General features: G+C 43.4%; 1 protein-coding gene across 3 annotated transcripts in view; it reads left to right on the top strand.

Annotated features, from left to right (window-relative positions):
* The window catches only part of pps (protein partner of snf), a 593,176-nt gene that overhangs the window by 298,260 nt on the left and 279,801 nt on the right, over positions 1 to 15,115 (top strand). For all 3 annotated transcript variants that reach the window (XM_070095224.1, XM_070095226.1, XM_070095225.1), the window contains one exon: positions 3,298 to 3,637. In XM_070095224.1, coding sequence (XP_069951325.1) covers positions 3,298 to 3,637 — 340 coding nt within the window. The remainder of the gene's footprint in view (positions 1 to 3,297; positions 3,638 to 15,115) is intronic.

Below are 15,115 nucleotides of genomic sequence, written 5' to 3'. Positions count from 1 at the left end.
GTGGTGGAGTGGCGATGTATGTCAGAGAAAATTTAAATTGTTGTCTTAGACTTGATATAAGATTAGAAACATCAAACACAGAATCTATTTGGCTACAGTTTCTCGAGGGACGTGACAGATTAATTTTGGGTGTGATTTATAGGCTCCCAAACCTTGATAGGGAGTGCAGTAAGCTGTTATGGGACGAAATTCATAAGGCATCTAGTGATAATGGGAGATTTTAACTTTAGACAAATTGATTGGAACAATATGACAGGAAATCTTGAGTCTAGTGAATTTCTTGATATGGTTCAGGATTGCTTTTTAGAACAGGTTGTGACAGAACCAACTAGAGGAAACAATCTGCTTGACTTGGTTCTTGCCAACAAAGGTTCACTAATTAATAATCTTGAGGTTAATGATGAGCTTGGGGAAAGGGATCGCAAATCACTTAGTTTCAATATATCGTGGAATTACCCAGATAACTGCAATCAAATCTCTGTCCCAGATTTTCACTTGGCCGACTTCATGGGATGGAAAAATTACCTGGGTGGGCTAAATTGGGATGTCCTGACTATGGGTCAGGTAGGTGATCTTGGTTGCCAATATGACATTTTTCAGAGCATAGTTCTAGCTGCCCAGGCAACTTTTGTTCCAAGTAGGGAAATAAGTTCTAACAAAAATGATCCCAAATGGATGAACAATAGATTAAAACATCTCATTGGTCAAATGAGAGGCATATATAGGCATATCAAAAGAGGGGATGGGCAGTTAAGAAATCAATATATTCAATTAAAGAGAGAAATAAAGAAAGGAATAAGAAAAGCAAAAAGGGATTATGAGGCTAAGGTCGCAAGGGATTCAAAGACTAACCCAAAAGGGTTCTTTCAGGTATACAGAAGTAAGATTAGGGACAAGATTGGCCCACTTAAGAGTAACTCTAGGCAGATCACTGACAGTGATAAGGATATGTGTGAAATTCTCAATACCTACTTCCTCTCAGTTTTCACCCAGGAAAATACTAGTGATATTCCTGAAATAATAGATTATGTAGAACAGGATGTTGATAAGCTATGCACGATTGCAGTAACTAGTGACATGGTCCTCAGCAAATAGAGAAACTAAAACCTAACAAATCCCCAGGTCCTGATGAACTGTTTGCAAGGGTGTTAAAGGAATGTAAAGAGGAACTTAACATACCTTTGGCTAATCTTTTTAATGTATCACTACAAACTGGCATAGTGCCTGATAAGTGGAAAATGGCAAATGTAATACCTATTTACAAGGCAGGTGACAGGTCCTTGGCTTCAAACTATAGACCAATAAGCCTTACCTCCAATAAATGGGAAAATTTATGGAATCAGTAATTGCCAAAGCAATTCGTAGCCATCTTGAAAGGCACAGATTGATTAATGAATCTCAACACGGTTTTACAAAGGGGCGTTCCTGTCTTACAAATTTACTAACTTTTTTCACCAAGGTGTTTGAGGAGGTAGATCATGGTAATGAATACGATATTGTGTATATGGGCTTCAGTAAGGCTTTCGATAGAGTACCACACCAGAGGCTATTGAGGAAACTTAAGGCACACGGAATAGGAGGAGAAATCTTTCCTGGGTAGAGGCATGGCTGACAAATAGGCAGCAGAGAGTTTGCATAAATGGGGAGAAATCAGAATGGGGGCATGTCACAAGCGGTGTTCCTCAGGGGTCAGTGTTGGGCCCATTGTTGCTCACAATTTACATAAACGACATAGATGAGGGAATAAAAAGCGACATAAGCAAATTTGCTGATGACACCAAAATAGGCCGTCCAATTCATTCTAATGAGGACACTAGAGCACTCCAGGATGTTTTGAATAGACTGATACAATGGTCGGAGAAGTGGCAGATGCAGTTTAATATTGACAAATGCAAATTTCTAAATGTTGGACAGGTAAATAACCATGCCACATATAAACTAAATAATGTAGATCTTAATACTACTGATTGTGAAAAGGATGTAGGAGTTCTGGTTAGTAGTAATCTAAAACCAAGACAACAGTGCATTAGTGTTCGCAGTAAAGCTAACAGAATTCTTGGCTCATATCTAGAAGTATAATTAATAGAAGTCCTCAGGTTGTTCTTCAACTCTATATATCCTTGGTTAGGCCTCATTTAGACTATGCTGCTCAGTTTTGGTCACCGTATTACAGAATGGATATAAATGCACTGGAAAACGTACAGAGGAGGATGACAAAGATGATCCCATATATCAGAAATCTTCCCTATGAGGATAGACTGAGGGGCCCTGAATCTGCACTCTCTCGAAAGGCGTAGAATTGGGGGGGGGATATGATCGAGGTGTATAAATGGAAAACAGGAATAAATGAAGGGGATGTAAATAGCATGCTGAAAATTTCCAGCCAAGACATGACTCGCAGCAATGGTTTCAAGTTGGAAAAATTCAGATTCAGGAAGGATATAGGAAAGCACTGGTTTGGTAATAAAGTTGTGGATGAGTGGAACAAACTCCTGAGTACAGTTATTGAGGCTAAAATGTTGTGTAGTTTTAAAAATAGGTTAGATAAATACATGAGTGGGTGTGGGTGGGTGTGAGTTGGACCTGACTAGCTTGTGCTGCTGGGTCTGGTGCCGTGCTCCTTGAGTGGAGGTGACCAGACTGGGTGGGTCATTGGGTTAATCTGGGGGGGGAACATGGACCTGCTCCTCATGGGTCAGTAGGCCTGTTGCAGTGTTCCTTCTTTCTTATGTTCTTAAAAATCCATAAAACAGAGTGGGGAGTGTAGGGGGGGCCTTACCCATCCTCAGGAAAATTGTCAAAAGCCAAATATTTCTGCTGCTTTTAGCCCAATTTCAAACTACTTTAAATTCTGAGACCAGTCAAAATCATCTCTATTTCAGTTGTATATTCTTCAGTCAATCAAATGATAACAAGAAACAGCCAATAAAGCCATAAAAACCATCCTAAAAAACTCGGAAGTCTTTATTGTAAACCATACACATTGTCCAAGTTTTTCTTTTCCCCATCATGCACCACATGGGGCAGGATTTTTTTTTTTTTTTTTTGTACTGTGCGCACTCACTGTGCAGACCCATTTTCTCATATCTAAGTCAGAATTTACCACTCACAGCTTATCTTAGTGAGCTGACCTCATGATGTAGAACTACGTGAGAGACCCAGGCCTCGATGACACAGTTCTACATGATGGCCACTGCAAGGGTTAAATCAAGAGTTGACTGTATGTATGTTTGTGAAACATTGTACATATCTCCAATTAACTTCTACTTCTACTAATTTTTCTATTTTCCATTGCAGACAGAAAAAGGTCATTCGTCTCTCACCAAAATCTGTAACAGTCCCTGGTGGTGTTACTCCCGGACAAAAAGTGACAGTAGTTAAATCTGCTGATGGAAGAATCATTGTGAAGACAACAGAGACCCTGAAACAAGATTCTGTCAATAAGGCTGTTACCACTGTGTCTACACCAACTGCAACAAAGTCAGTTGTAGTTAGTACTACAAAACCAGTTGTTTCACCAACAGCTTCAGCAGCTATTGTTACAAAAGAAGGGGAGGGAAAAAAGGATATAACTGTCATTAGCAAAAAGGATGAAATAAGTCCTGCAAAGAGTACCCCTGCCAAAGATAATAAAAAAGCAAGTATTGTATTTTAATTTTTATTATTGCAATATTTTTTTCAGAAGTTAGATATGGCAGAAGCATGCCTGCTATATTTGCAGGGGTGAAGTGTGGCCATAGACAGTGGCAGCACCAAAGGGATCTGAAACACCTCATAATGTTCATCAGCTCCCCAGTTTTTCCTGATAAAAAATGACAACAATGCACCTTCAAGATAAGTCCCCTAGCTACCCTTCCAACCACACTGCCATCCTGAAGCCCCACATATATAGTAACTCTGGGGCATCACTGGTCAGAGACCTGCAGGGAATGTAGATTGAGGGAGGGGCAGTTGGATTGGTGTGTGTGTGGGGGGGGTTATGATTGTGCACTGGATCACTCGACTTTGGTTTCACCATCAGAACCTGCTGGTCAGGAACCAATGATCATACCATGGTTGTTAAATTGTGATATCAGGTGTCCACGGGAGCATGCATCTCATCCCTCCATTTTGCTTCCTGAATGCCTTTCCTAACTATATCCCTGAAAGATTGAGGAGAGAGAACAGGACCCTGCAGCTCACTGCTAATGTTACATACTTTCTCTAATACCTGTTGCAGATTTGTGGCAAAATCCTTCAAAATATTACCAAAAGCATCACTTCACCAACCACTCCCATGGAAACACTATCCACCAGTACTTCCAAAAAATCAGAGCTCTTAATCTTTCTCCTTCTTTCAACACACCGGCAATATCCCACCGAGGCGGGGTGGCCCAGAAGGAAAAACGAAAGTTTCTCCTTTTACATTTAGTAATATATACAGGAGAAGGGGTTACTAGCCCCTTGCTCCCGGCATTTTAGTTACCTCTTATGACACGCTTGATTTATGGAGGAAGAATTCTGTTCCACTTCCCCATGGAGATAAGAGGAAATAAACAAGAACAAAAACTAGTAAGAAAATAGAAGAAAACCCAGAGGGATGTGTGTATATATATATGCTTGTACATGTATGTTTAGTGTGACCTAAGTGTAAGTGGAAGTAGCAAGACGTACCTGAAATCTTGCATGTTTAAGAGACAGTAAAAAAAACCACCAGCAATCCTACCATCGTGTAAAACAATTACAGGCTTCCGTTTCACACTCACTTGGCAGGACGGTGTACCTCCCTGGGTGACTGCTGTCTACCAGCCTACTACCCAGGAAGCTCTTAATTTTTTTTTTTTAACAAGTCAGCCATCTCCCACCGAGGCAGGGTGACCCAAAAAGAAAGAAAATCCCCAAAAAGAAAATACTTTCATCATCATTCAATACTTTCACCTCACTCACACATAATCACTGTTTTTGCAGAGGTGCTCAGAACACAACAGTTTAGAAGCATATATGTATAAAGATACACAACATATCCCTCCAAACTGCTAATATCCTAAACCCCTCCTTTAGAGTGCAGGCATTGTACATCCCATTTCCAGGACTCAAGTCCGGATATACAAAAATAACCGGATTCCCTGAATCCCTTCATTAAATATTACCCTGCTCACACTCCAACAGATGGTCAGGTCCCAAATACCATTCGTCTCCATTCACTCTTATCGAGCATGCTCATGCACGCCTGCTGGGAGTCTTAACCCCTTGCCCACAAAGCCTCCCTTACCCCTTCCTTCCAACATTTTCGAGGATGACCCCTACCCTGCCTTCCTTCCTCTACAGATTTATACGATCTCCATGTCATTCTACTTTGATCCATTCTCTCTAAATGACCAAACCACCTCAACAACCCCTCTTCAGCCCTCTGACTAATGCTTTTATTAACTCCACACATTCTCCTAATTTCCACACTCCGAATTTTCTGCATAATATTTACACCACACATTGCCCTTAGACAGGGCATCTCCACTGCCTCCAACCGTCTGCTCGCTGCTGCATTCACAACCCAAGCTTCACACCCATATAAGAGTGTTGGTACTACTATACTTTCATACATTCCCTTCTTTGCCTCCATAGATAACGTTTTTTGTCTCCACATACCTCAACGCACCACTCACCTTTTTTCCCTCATCAATTCTATGATTAACCTCATCCTTCATAAATCCATCCGCCAACACGTCAACTCCCAAGTATCTGAAAACATTCACTTCTTCCATACTCCTCCTCCCCAATTTAACATCCAAATTTTTCTTTATCTAAATCACTTGATACCCTCATCACCTTACTCTTTTCTATGTTCACTTTCAACTTTCTACCTTTACACACACTCCCAAACTCATCCACTAACATTTGCAATTTTTCTTTAGAATCTTCCATAAGCACAGTATCTTCAGCAAAAAGCAACTGTGTCAGTTCTCATTTTGTATTTAATTCCCCATAATTTAATCCCACACCTCTCCTGAACTCCCTAGCATTTACTACTTTTACAACCCCATCTATAAATATATTAAACAACCATGGTGACATTGCACATCCCTGTCTAAGACCTACTTTACAGGGAAGTAGTCTCCTGCTCTTCTACACACCCTAACCTGAGCCTCACTATCCTCATAAAAACTCTTTACAGCATTGTAATTTACCACCTATTCCATATACTTGCAACATCTGCCACATTGCTCCCCTATCCACTCTATCATATGCCTTTTCTAAATCCATAAATGCAATAAAAACTTCCCTACCTTTATCCAAGTACTCTTCACATATATGCTTCAATGTAAACACTTGATCTACACATCCCCTACCCACTCTGAAACCTCTTTGCTCATCCGCAATCCTACATTCTGTCTTACCTCTAATTCTTTCAGTTATAACCCTACCGTACACTTTTCCTGGTATACTCAGTAAACTTATTCCTCTATAATTTTTACAGTCTCTCTTGTCCCCCTTCCCTTTTTATAAAGGGACTATACATGCTCTCTGCCAATCCCTGGGTACCTTCCCCTCTTTCATACATTTATTAAACAAAAATACCAACCACTCCAACACTTTATCCCCCCCTGCTTTTAACATTTCTGTCATGATCCCGTCAGTTCCAGCTGCTTTACCTCCTTTCATTCTACGTAATGCCTCACGCACCTCCCCCACACTTACAGCCTGTTCTTCTTCACTCCTAAAAAATGGTATACCTCCCTGGCCAGTGCATGAAATTACCGCTTCCCTTTCTTCGTCATCATTTAAAAGTTCCTCAAAATATTCTCGCCATCTACCCAAAACTTTCATCTCCCCATCTACTAACTCCCCTACTTTGTTTTTAACTGACAAATCCATTCGTTCTCTAGGCTTTCTTGCTTTACTCCATAATTTTTTCATATTTTCATTAAAATTCCTTGACAGTGCCTCTCCCACTCTATCATCTGCTCTCCTTTTGCACTCTCCCACCACTCTCTTCACCTTTCTTTTACTCTCCATATACTCTTACTCTTCTTATAACACTTCTGCTTTGTAAAAACCTCTCATAAGCTAACTCTTTCTCTTTTATCACACCCTTTCCTTCATCATTCAACCAATTGCTCCTCTTTCCTCCTGCACCCACCTTTCTTTTACTCTCCATATACTCTACTCTTCTTATAACACTCCTGCTTTGTAAAAACCTCTCATAAGCTAACTCTTTCTCTTTTATCACACCCTTTACTTCATCATTCAACCAATCACTCCTCTTTCCTCCTGCACCCACCCTCCTATAACCACAAACTTCTGCCCCACATTCTAATACTGCATTTTTAAAACTATTCCAACCCTCTTCAACCTCCCCCCACTACTCATACTTGCATCAGCCCACCTTTCTGCCAATAATTACTTATATTTCACCCGAACTTCCTCCTCCCTTAGTTTATACACTTTCACCTCCCTCTTGCTTGTTACCATTTTCCTCTTTTCCCATCTACCTCTTACTCTAACTGTAGCTACAACTAAATAATGATCTGGTATATCAGTTGCCCCTATAAACGTGTACATCCTGCAGCCTACCCATTAACCTTTTATCCACCAATACATAATCGAACAAACTACTTCCATTACTTGCTATATCATACCTTGTATATTTGTTTATTCTCTTCATAAAATATGTATTACTTATTTATTACCAAACCTCTTTGTACACATAGCTCAATTAAAGGCTCCCCATTTTCATTTACTCCTGGCACCCCAAATTTACCTACTACTCCACAACATTTTTGCCCACTTTAGCATTGAAATTCCCAGCCACCATTACTCTCACACTTGGTTCAAAACTCCCCACACATTCACTCAACATTTCCCAGAATTTCTCTCTCTCCTCTACACTTCTCTCTTCTCCAGGTGCATACACGATTACTATAACCCACTTTTCATATCCAATCTTTATTTTACTCCACATAATCCTTGAATTTATACATTTGTGGTCCCTCTTTTCCTGCCATAGCTTATCCTTCAACATTATTGCTACTCCTTCTTTAGCTCTAACTCTATTTGAAACCCCTGACCTAATCCCATTTATTCCTCTCCATTGAAACTCTCCCACCCCCTTCAGCTTTGTTTCACTTAAAGCCAGGACATCCAGCTTCTTCTCATTCATAACATCCACAATCATCTCTTTCTTATCATTTGCACAACATCCACGCACATTCAGACTTCCCACTTTGACAATTTTCTTCTTATTCTTTTTAGTAATCTTTACAGGAAAAGGGGTTACTAGCCCATTGTTGCCGGCATTTTAGTTGACTTTTACAACACGCATGGCTTACGGAGGAAAGATTCTTATTGCACTTCCCCATGGATATAAAAGGAAAAGTAATAAGACCAAGAACTATTAAGATAAAATCAATGAAAACTCAGATGAGTGTGTATAAATAAATATGTACATGTATGTGTAGTGTGACCTAAGTGTAAGTAGAAGTAGCAAGACATACCTGTAATCTTGCATATTTATGAGACAGACAAAAGACACCAGCAGTCCTACCATCATGTATAACAATTACAGGCTTTCGTTTTACGCTCACTTGGCAGGACGGTAGTACCTCCCTGGGTGGTTGCTGTCTACCAACCTACTACTTAGTACTGATCTTATTCTCATTAATTAATATTATTTCTTACGTTGAATTTTTTTTTACTTAACCCGTAAATGGTCCAAACGTATATATATGTTCACTACCGTACTGCCCCAACTTTTTTTGAGAAAAAAAAAACATTGCTTTTTTTAATAGGAGAAAAGAGCATATGGTACCCAGGCATCCCCAATTATTTTAATATGGTGCACAGTGAGTGCTCACACCCATTCTCACATGTCTAGGCAACTCAGGCTTATCGTGGCAATGTTAATTGTAGGACACATAAAACATATATATACGTTTGGGGCACTAGCGGTAAAAACGTATATATACGTTTGGACCGTTTACGGGTTAATCATCTATCTCCCACCAAGGTAGGGTGACCGAAAAAAAAATACTGTGTGTGTTGAGAATTACTATTTAACAAAAAACAAAATCCTGTGTGTTGAGAAAAAAATAAAAATCTGTGTGTTGAGAAATTATTGTTTAGTAAAGTCTAAAGTATGCTTCATCTTTACACTTTCCAGTACGATAATTTTACTGTACATTTAAATCTAAATGACTGCTTAGAATTCTTCTCTCTCATTTTTCCCTAGCTCTCAGACAATGTCACAGTTTTAGTAAGTATATTTATGTTAATTTTATGCTGTTTATGCTGTTTTTTTTAGATATATGCTTTTGGTATACCTGTGACCTGTTTTGAGAGTTTTTATACTTTCACAGACTGGCCTGGGGCCAGGTTCTTCTGTTGATGGATACATGGGCCTGCTGGCCCATGTATCCATCACAGCCTTGGTGATCTGACATTTTGCAGAGGTAGTGATCCAGTATCCCTCGACAATGTTTATATTTGTTCTGGCACTATTTCCAATATCTGAGAGTAGCAGGTTGAATAGTTGTATACCACACATGTTGGCACAGTGTTCTTTTATTATTTCCATGGTACCCATACTTTTCATGTCTGCTTTACTCTTCTATATCTCTATTTGCCAGTACAGGTCTCCCTCAACATTCACAAGGGTTAGGGGGATCAAGAGCCTCGCGAATGTTGAAAAACTGTGAATGTTTGGTGCCCCAATATATTGTAGGGAAATATAATACAATACTGCTTCCTTAACTTGTTGAACCATGAACAATCATAAAATACATGAAAACGTCGTAAATTGTACTAAATACATACGTTATGCCTTAACAACATGTATGTTATTAAATATCACTGCCTCCACCACTGCAAGTTCCTACTACCCTCCCTCCGACCCCCACAACTGGCAGCCAGCCCTCCCACCACTGTGTGGTGAGTGTTTTGTTTGTTCATTATTTGCTATTAAACTACAGTATAAATAATGTCAACTCACTTATGACTGCATATTGGAATGGCTATTCGGACAGGTATTGGAAGGTGACATCATGTGTTTACTCTTGAACACAGCAAAGAATCAAACATTTCTGCTACTGCTAATAATAATAATAATATAAACATAATAATATAATAAAAATAATACATAATAATAATAATAATAATATAATAATAATAGTATAATAATAATAATAAGTATGATAGAATTGAAGAAGGAAATTGTACAAAAATACGAGGGTTGAAGCAGTGGTGGAGGAAGTGGTTGACACATCGTCAGTGTGGCTTTGTTTATGCTGGAGTGAGTAGTCTCCGTGCTCTTCCAAACATTTCACAATAATTCATTGTATTTGGTGCTTGTAGATTGAGTGTGACTGGAGTGGTAGAGGCAGTGGTAAAGGCAGTGGGTGAGGCAGTGATAGAGGCAGTGATAGAGGCAGTTATAGAGGCAGTGATAGAGGCAGTGGTAGAGGCAGTTTACCTGGAGTTTACCTGGAGAGAGTTCCGGGGGTCAACGCCCCCGCGGCCCGGTCTGTGACCAGGCCTCCTGGTGGATCAGAGCCTGATCAACCAGGCTGTTGCTGCTGGCTGTACGCAAATCAACGTACGAGCCACAGCCCGGCTGATCCGGAACTGACTTTAGGTGCTTGTCCAGTGCCAGCTTGAAGACTGCCAGGGGTCTGTTGGTAATCCCCCTTGCAGTGGTAGAGGCAGTGGTAGAGGCAGTGGGTGAGGCAGTGGTAGAGGCAGTGATAGAGGCAGTGGTAGAGGCAGTGGTAGAGGCAGTGGTAGAGACAGTTATAGAGGCAGTGGTAGAGGCAGTTATAGAGGCAGTGGTAGAGACAGTTATAGAGGCAGTGATAGAGGCAGTGGTAGAGGCAGTGGTAGAGGCAGTGGATGAGGCAGTGGTAGAGGCAGTGGTAGAGGCAGTGGGTGAGGCAGTGGTAGAGGCAGTGATAGAGGCAGTGGTAGAGGCAGTGGTAGAGGCAGTGGTAGAGGCAGTGGTAGAGACAGTTATAGAGGCAGTGGTAGAGGCAGTGGTAGAGACAGTTATAGAGGCAGTAGATGAGGCAGTGGTAGAGGCAGTTATAGAGGCAGTGGTAGAGGCAGTGGGTGAGGCAATGATAGAGGCAGTGGTAGAGACAGTTATAGAGGCAGTGGTAGAGGCAGTGATAGAGGCAGTGGTAGAGGCAGTTATAGAGGCAGTGATAGAGGCAGTGATAGAGGCAGTGGTAGAGACAGTTATAGAGGCAGTGGTAGAGGCAGTGATAGAGGCAGTGGTAGAGGCAGTTATAGAGGCAGTGATAGAGGCAGTGATAGAGGCAGTGGTAGAGACAGTTATAGAGGCAGTGGTAGAGGCAGTGATAGAGGCAGTGATAGAGGCAGTGGTAGAGGCAGTGATAGAGGCAGTGGTAGACAGTTATAGAGGCAGTGGTAGAGGCAGTGATAGAGGCAGTGATAGAGGCAGTGGTAGAGGCAGTGATAGAGGCAGTGGTAGAGACAGTTATAGAGGCAGTGGGTGAGGCAGTGGTAGAGGCAGTGGTAGAGGCAGTGGGTGAGGCAGTGGTAGAGGCAGTGGTAGAGGCAGAGGGTGAGACAGTGGTAGAGGCAGTGATAGAGGCAGTGGGTGAGGCAGTGGTAGTGGCAGTGATAGAGGCAGTGGTAGAGGCAGTGGTAGAGGCAGTGGGTGAGGCAGTGGTAGAGGCAGTGGTAGAGGCAGTGGGTGAGGTAGTGGTAGAGGCAGTGGTAGAGGCAGTGGGTGAGGCAGTGGTAGAGGCAGTTATAGAGGCAGTGATAGAGGCAGTGGTAGAGACAGTTATAGAGGCAGTGGGTGAGGCAGTGGTAGAGGCAGTGGTAGAGGCAGTGGGTGAGGCAGTGGGTGAGGCAGTGGGTGAGGCAGTGGTAGAGGCAGAGGCAGTGGGTGAGACAGTGGTAGAGGCAGTGATAGAGGCAGTGGGTGAGGCAGTGATAGAGGCAGTGGGTGAGGCAGTGGTAGAGGCAGTGGTAGAGGCAGTGGGTGAGGCAGTGGTAGAGGCAGTTATATAGGCAGTGGGTGAGGCAGTGGTAGAGGCAGTGGGTGAGGCAGTGGTAGAGGCAGTTGGTGAGGCAGTGGTAGAGGCAGTGGGTGAGGCAGTGGTAGAGGCAGTGATAGAGGCAGTGGTAGAGGCATTTATAGAGGCAGTGGGTGAGGCAGTGGTAGAGGCAGTGGTAGAGGCAGTGGGTGAGGCAGTGGTAGAGGCAGTGGTAGAGGCAGTGGGTGAGGCAGTGGTAGAGGCAGTGGTAGAGGCAGTGGGTGAGGCAGTGGTAGAGGCAGTGGGTGAGGCAGTGGTAGAGGCAGTGGTAGAGGCAGTTATAGAGGCAGTGGGTGAGGCAGTGGTAGAGGCAGTGATAGAGGCAGTGGTAGAGGCAGTGGTAGAGGCAGTTATAGAGGCAGTGGGTGAGGCAGTGGTAGAGGCAGTGATAGAGGCAGTGGTAGAGGCAGTGGTAGAGGCAGTTATAGAGGCAGTGGTAGAGGCAGTGATAGAGGCAGTGGTAGAGGCAGTGGGTGAGGCAGTGGTAGAGGCAGTGGGTGAAGCAGTGGTAGAGGCAGTGGGTGAGGCAGTGGTATTTACTAACATATATGTTATAAATAATAATAGTACATGTTAATATTAATAACATTTATAATAATAATAATAATAGTTATTCATAATGTACTATTATTATTTATAACATATATGTTAGTAAATATCACTGCCTCTGCCACTGCCTCTACCACTACCTCACCCACTGCCTCACCCACTGCCTCTACCACTGTCTCACCCACTGCCTCTTCCACTGCCTCTACCACTGCCTCTACCACTGCCTCAACTGCTGTGTCACCCACTGCCTCTATCACTGCCTCTACCACTGCCTCTACCACTGTCTCACCCACTGCCTCTACCACTGCCTCACCACTGCCTCTACCACTGCCTCAACTGCTGCCTCACCCACTGCCTCTACCACTGCCTCTACCACTGCCTCTACCACTGCCTCTATCACTGCCTCTATCACTGCCTCTACCACTGCCATCACTGCCTCTACCACTGTCTCACCCACTGCCTCTGTCACTGCCTCTATCACTGCCTCTACCACTGCCTCACCCACTGCCTCTACCACTGCCTCTACCACTGCCTCTATCACTGCCTCTACCACTGTCTCACCCACTGCCTCTATCACTGCCTCTATCACTGCCTCTACCACTGTCTCACCCACTGCCTCTACCACTGCCTCTACCACTGCCTCTATAACTGCCTCTACCACTGCCTCTACCACTGCCTCTACCACTGCCTCTACCACTGCCTCTATAACTGCCTCTACCACTGCCTCTATAACTGCCTCTACCACTGCCTCTATCACTGCCTCTATCACTGCCTCTATCACTGCCTCTACCACTGCCTCACCCACTGCCTCTATAACTGCCTCTACCACTGCCTCTATAACTGCCTCTACCACTGCCTCTATCACTGCCTCTATCACTGCCTCTACCACTGCCTCTACCACTGCCTCACCCACTGCCTCTATAACTGCCTCTAACACTGCCTCTATCACTGCCTCTATCACTGCCTCTATCACTGCCTCTACCACTGCCTCTACCACTGCCTCTACCACTGCCTCTATAACTGCCTCTACCACTGCCTCTATAACTGCCTCTACCACTGCCTCTATCACTGCCTCTATCACTGCCTCTATAACTGCCTCTACCACTGCCTCTATCACTGCCTCTATCACTGCCTCTATCACTGCCTCTATAACTGCCTCTACCACTGCCTCTACCACTGCCTCTACCACTGCCTCTATAACTGCCTCTACCACTGCCTCTATAACTGTCTCTACCACTGCCTCTACCACTGCCTCTATCACTGCCTCTACCACTGCCTCTATCACTGCCTCTATCACTGCCTCTACCACTGCCTCTATAACTGTCTCTACCACTGCCTCTATCACTGCCTCTACCACTGCCTCTATCACTGCCTCTATCACTGCCTCTACCACTGCCTCTATAACTGTCTCTACCACTGCCTCTATCACTGCCTCTATCACTGCCTCTATAACTGCCTCTACCACTGCCTCTATCACTGCCTCTATCACTGCCTCTACCACTGCCTCTATAACTGTCTCTACCACTGCCTCTATCACTGCCTCACCCACTGCCTCTACCACTGCCTCTATAACTGCCTCTACCACTGCCTCTACCACTGCCTCTACCACTGCCTCATCCACTGCCTCTATAACTGTCTCTAGCACTGCCTCTATCACTGCCTCTATAACTGTCTCTACCACTGCCTCTATAACTGCCTCTAACACTGCCTCTATAACTGCCTCTACCACTGCCTCTACCACTGCCTCTACCACTGCCTCTATCACTGCCTCTATAACTGTCTCTACCACTGCCTCTATAACTGCCTCTACCACTGCCTCTATAACTGTCTCTACCACTGCCTCTACCACTGCCTCTACCACTGCCTCTACCACTGCCTCTACCACTGCCTCTATCACTGCCTCTACCACTGCCTCACCCACTGCCTCTACCACTGCCTCTACCACTGCAAGGGGGATTACCAACAGACCCCTGGCAGTCTTCAAGCTGGCACTGGACAAGCACCTAAAGTCAGTTCCGGATCAGCCGGGCTGTGGCTCGTACGTTGATTTGCGTGCAGCCAGCAGCAACAGCCTGGTTGATCAGGCTCTGATCCACCAGGAGGCCTGGTCACAGACCGGGCCGCGGGGGCGTTGACCCCCGGAACTCTCTCCAGGTAAACTCCAGGTAAACTGCCTCTACCACTGCCTCTATCACTGCCTCTATAACTGCCTCTATCACTGCATCAACCACTCCAGTCACACTCAATCTACAAGCACCAAATACAATGAATTATTGTGAAATGTTTGGAAGAGCACGGAGACTACTCACTCCAGCATAAACAAAGCCACACTGACGATGTGTCAACCACTTCCTCCACCACTGCTTCAACCCTCGTATTTTTGTACAATTTCCTTCTTCAATTCTATCGTACTTATTATTATTATTATTATACTATTATTATTATATTATTATTATTATTATTATTATTATTATTATTATTATTATTATTATTATGTATTATTTTTATATTATTATGTTTATATTATTATT

This window comes from Cherax quadricarinatus, chromosome 49, assembly GCF_038502225.1.
Source record: "Cherax quadricarinatus isolate ZL_2023a chromosome 49, ASM3850222v1, whole genome shotgun sequence".
NCBI classification, from domain to species: domain Eukaryota; kingdom Metazoa; phylum Arthropoda; class Malacostraca; order Decapoda; family Parastacidae; genus Cherax; species Cherax quadricarinatus.
This window is presented reverse-complemented; position numbering and strand designations above follow the sequence as displayed.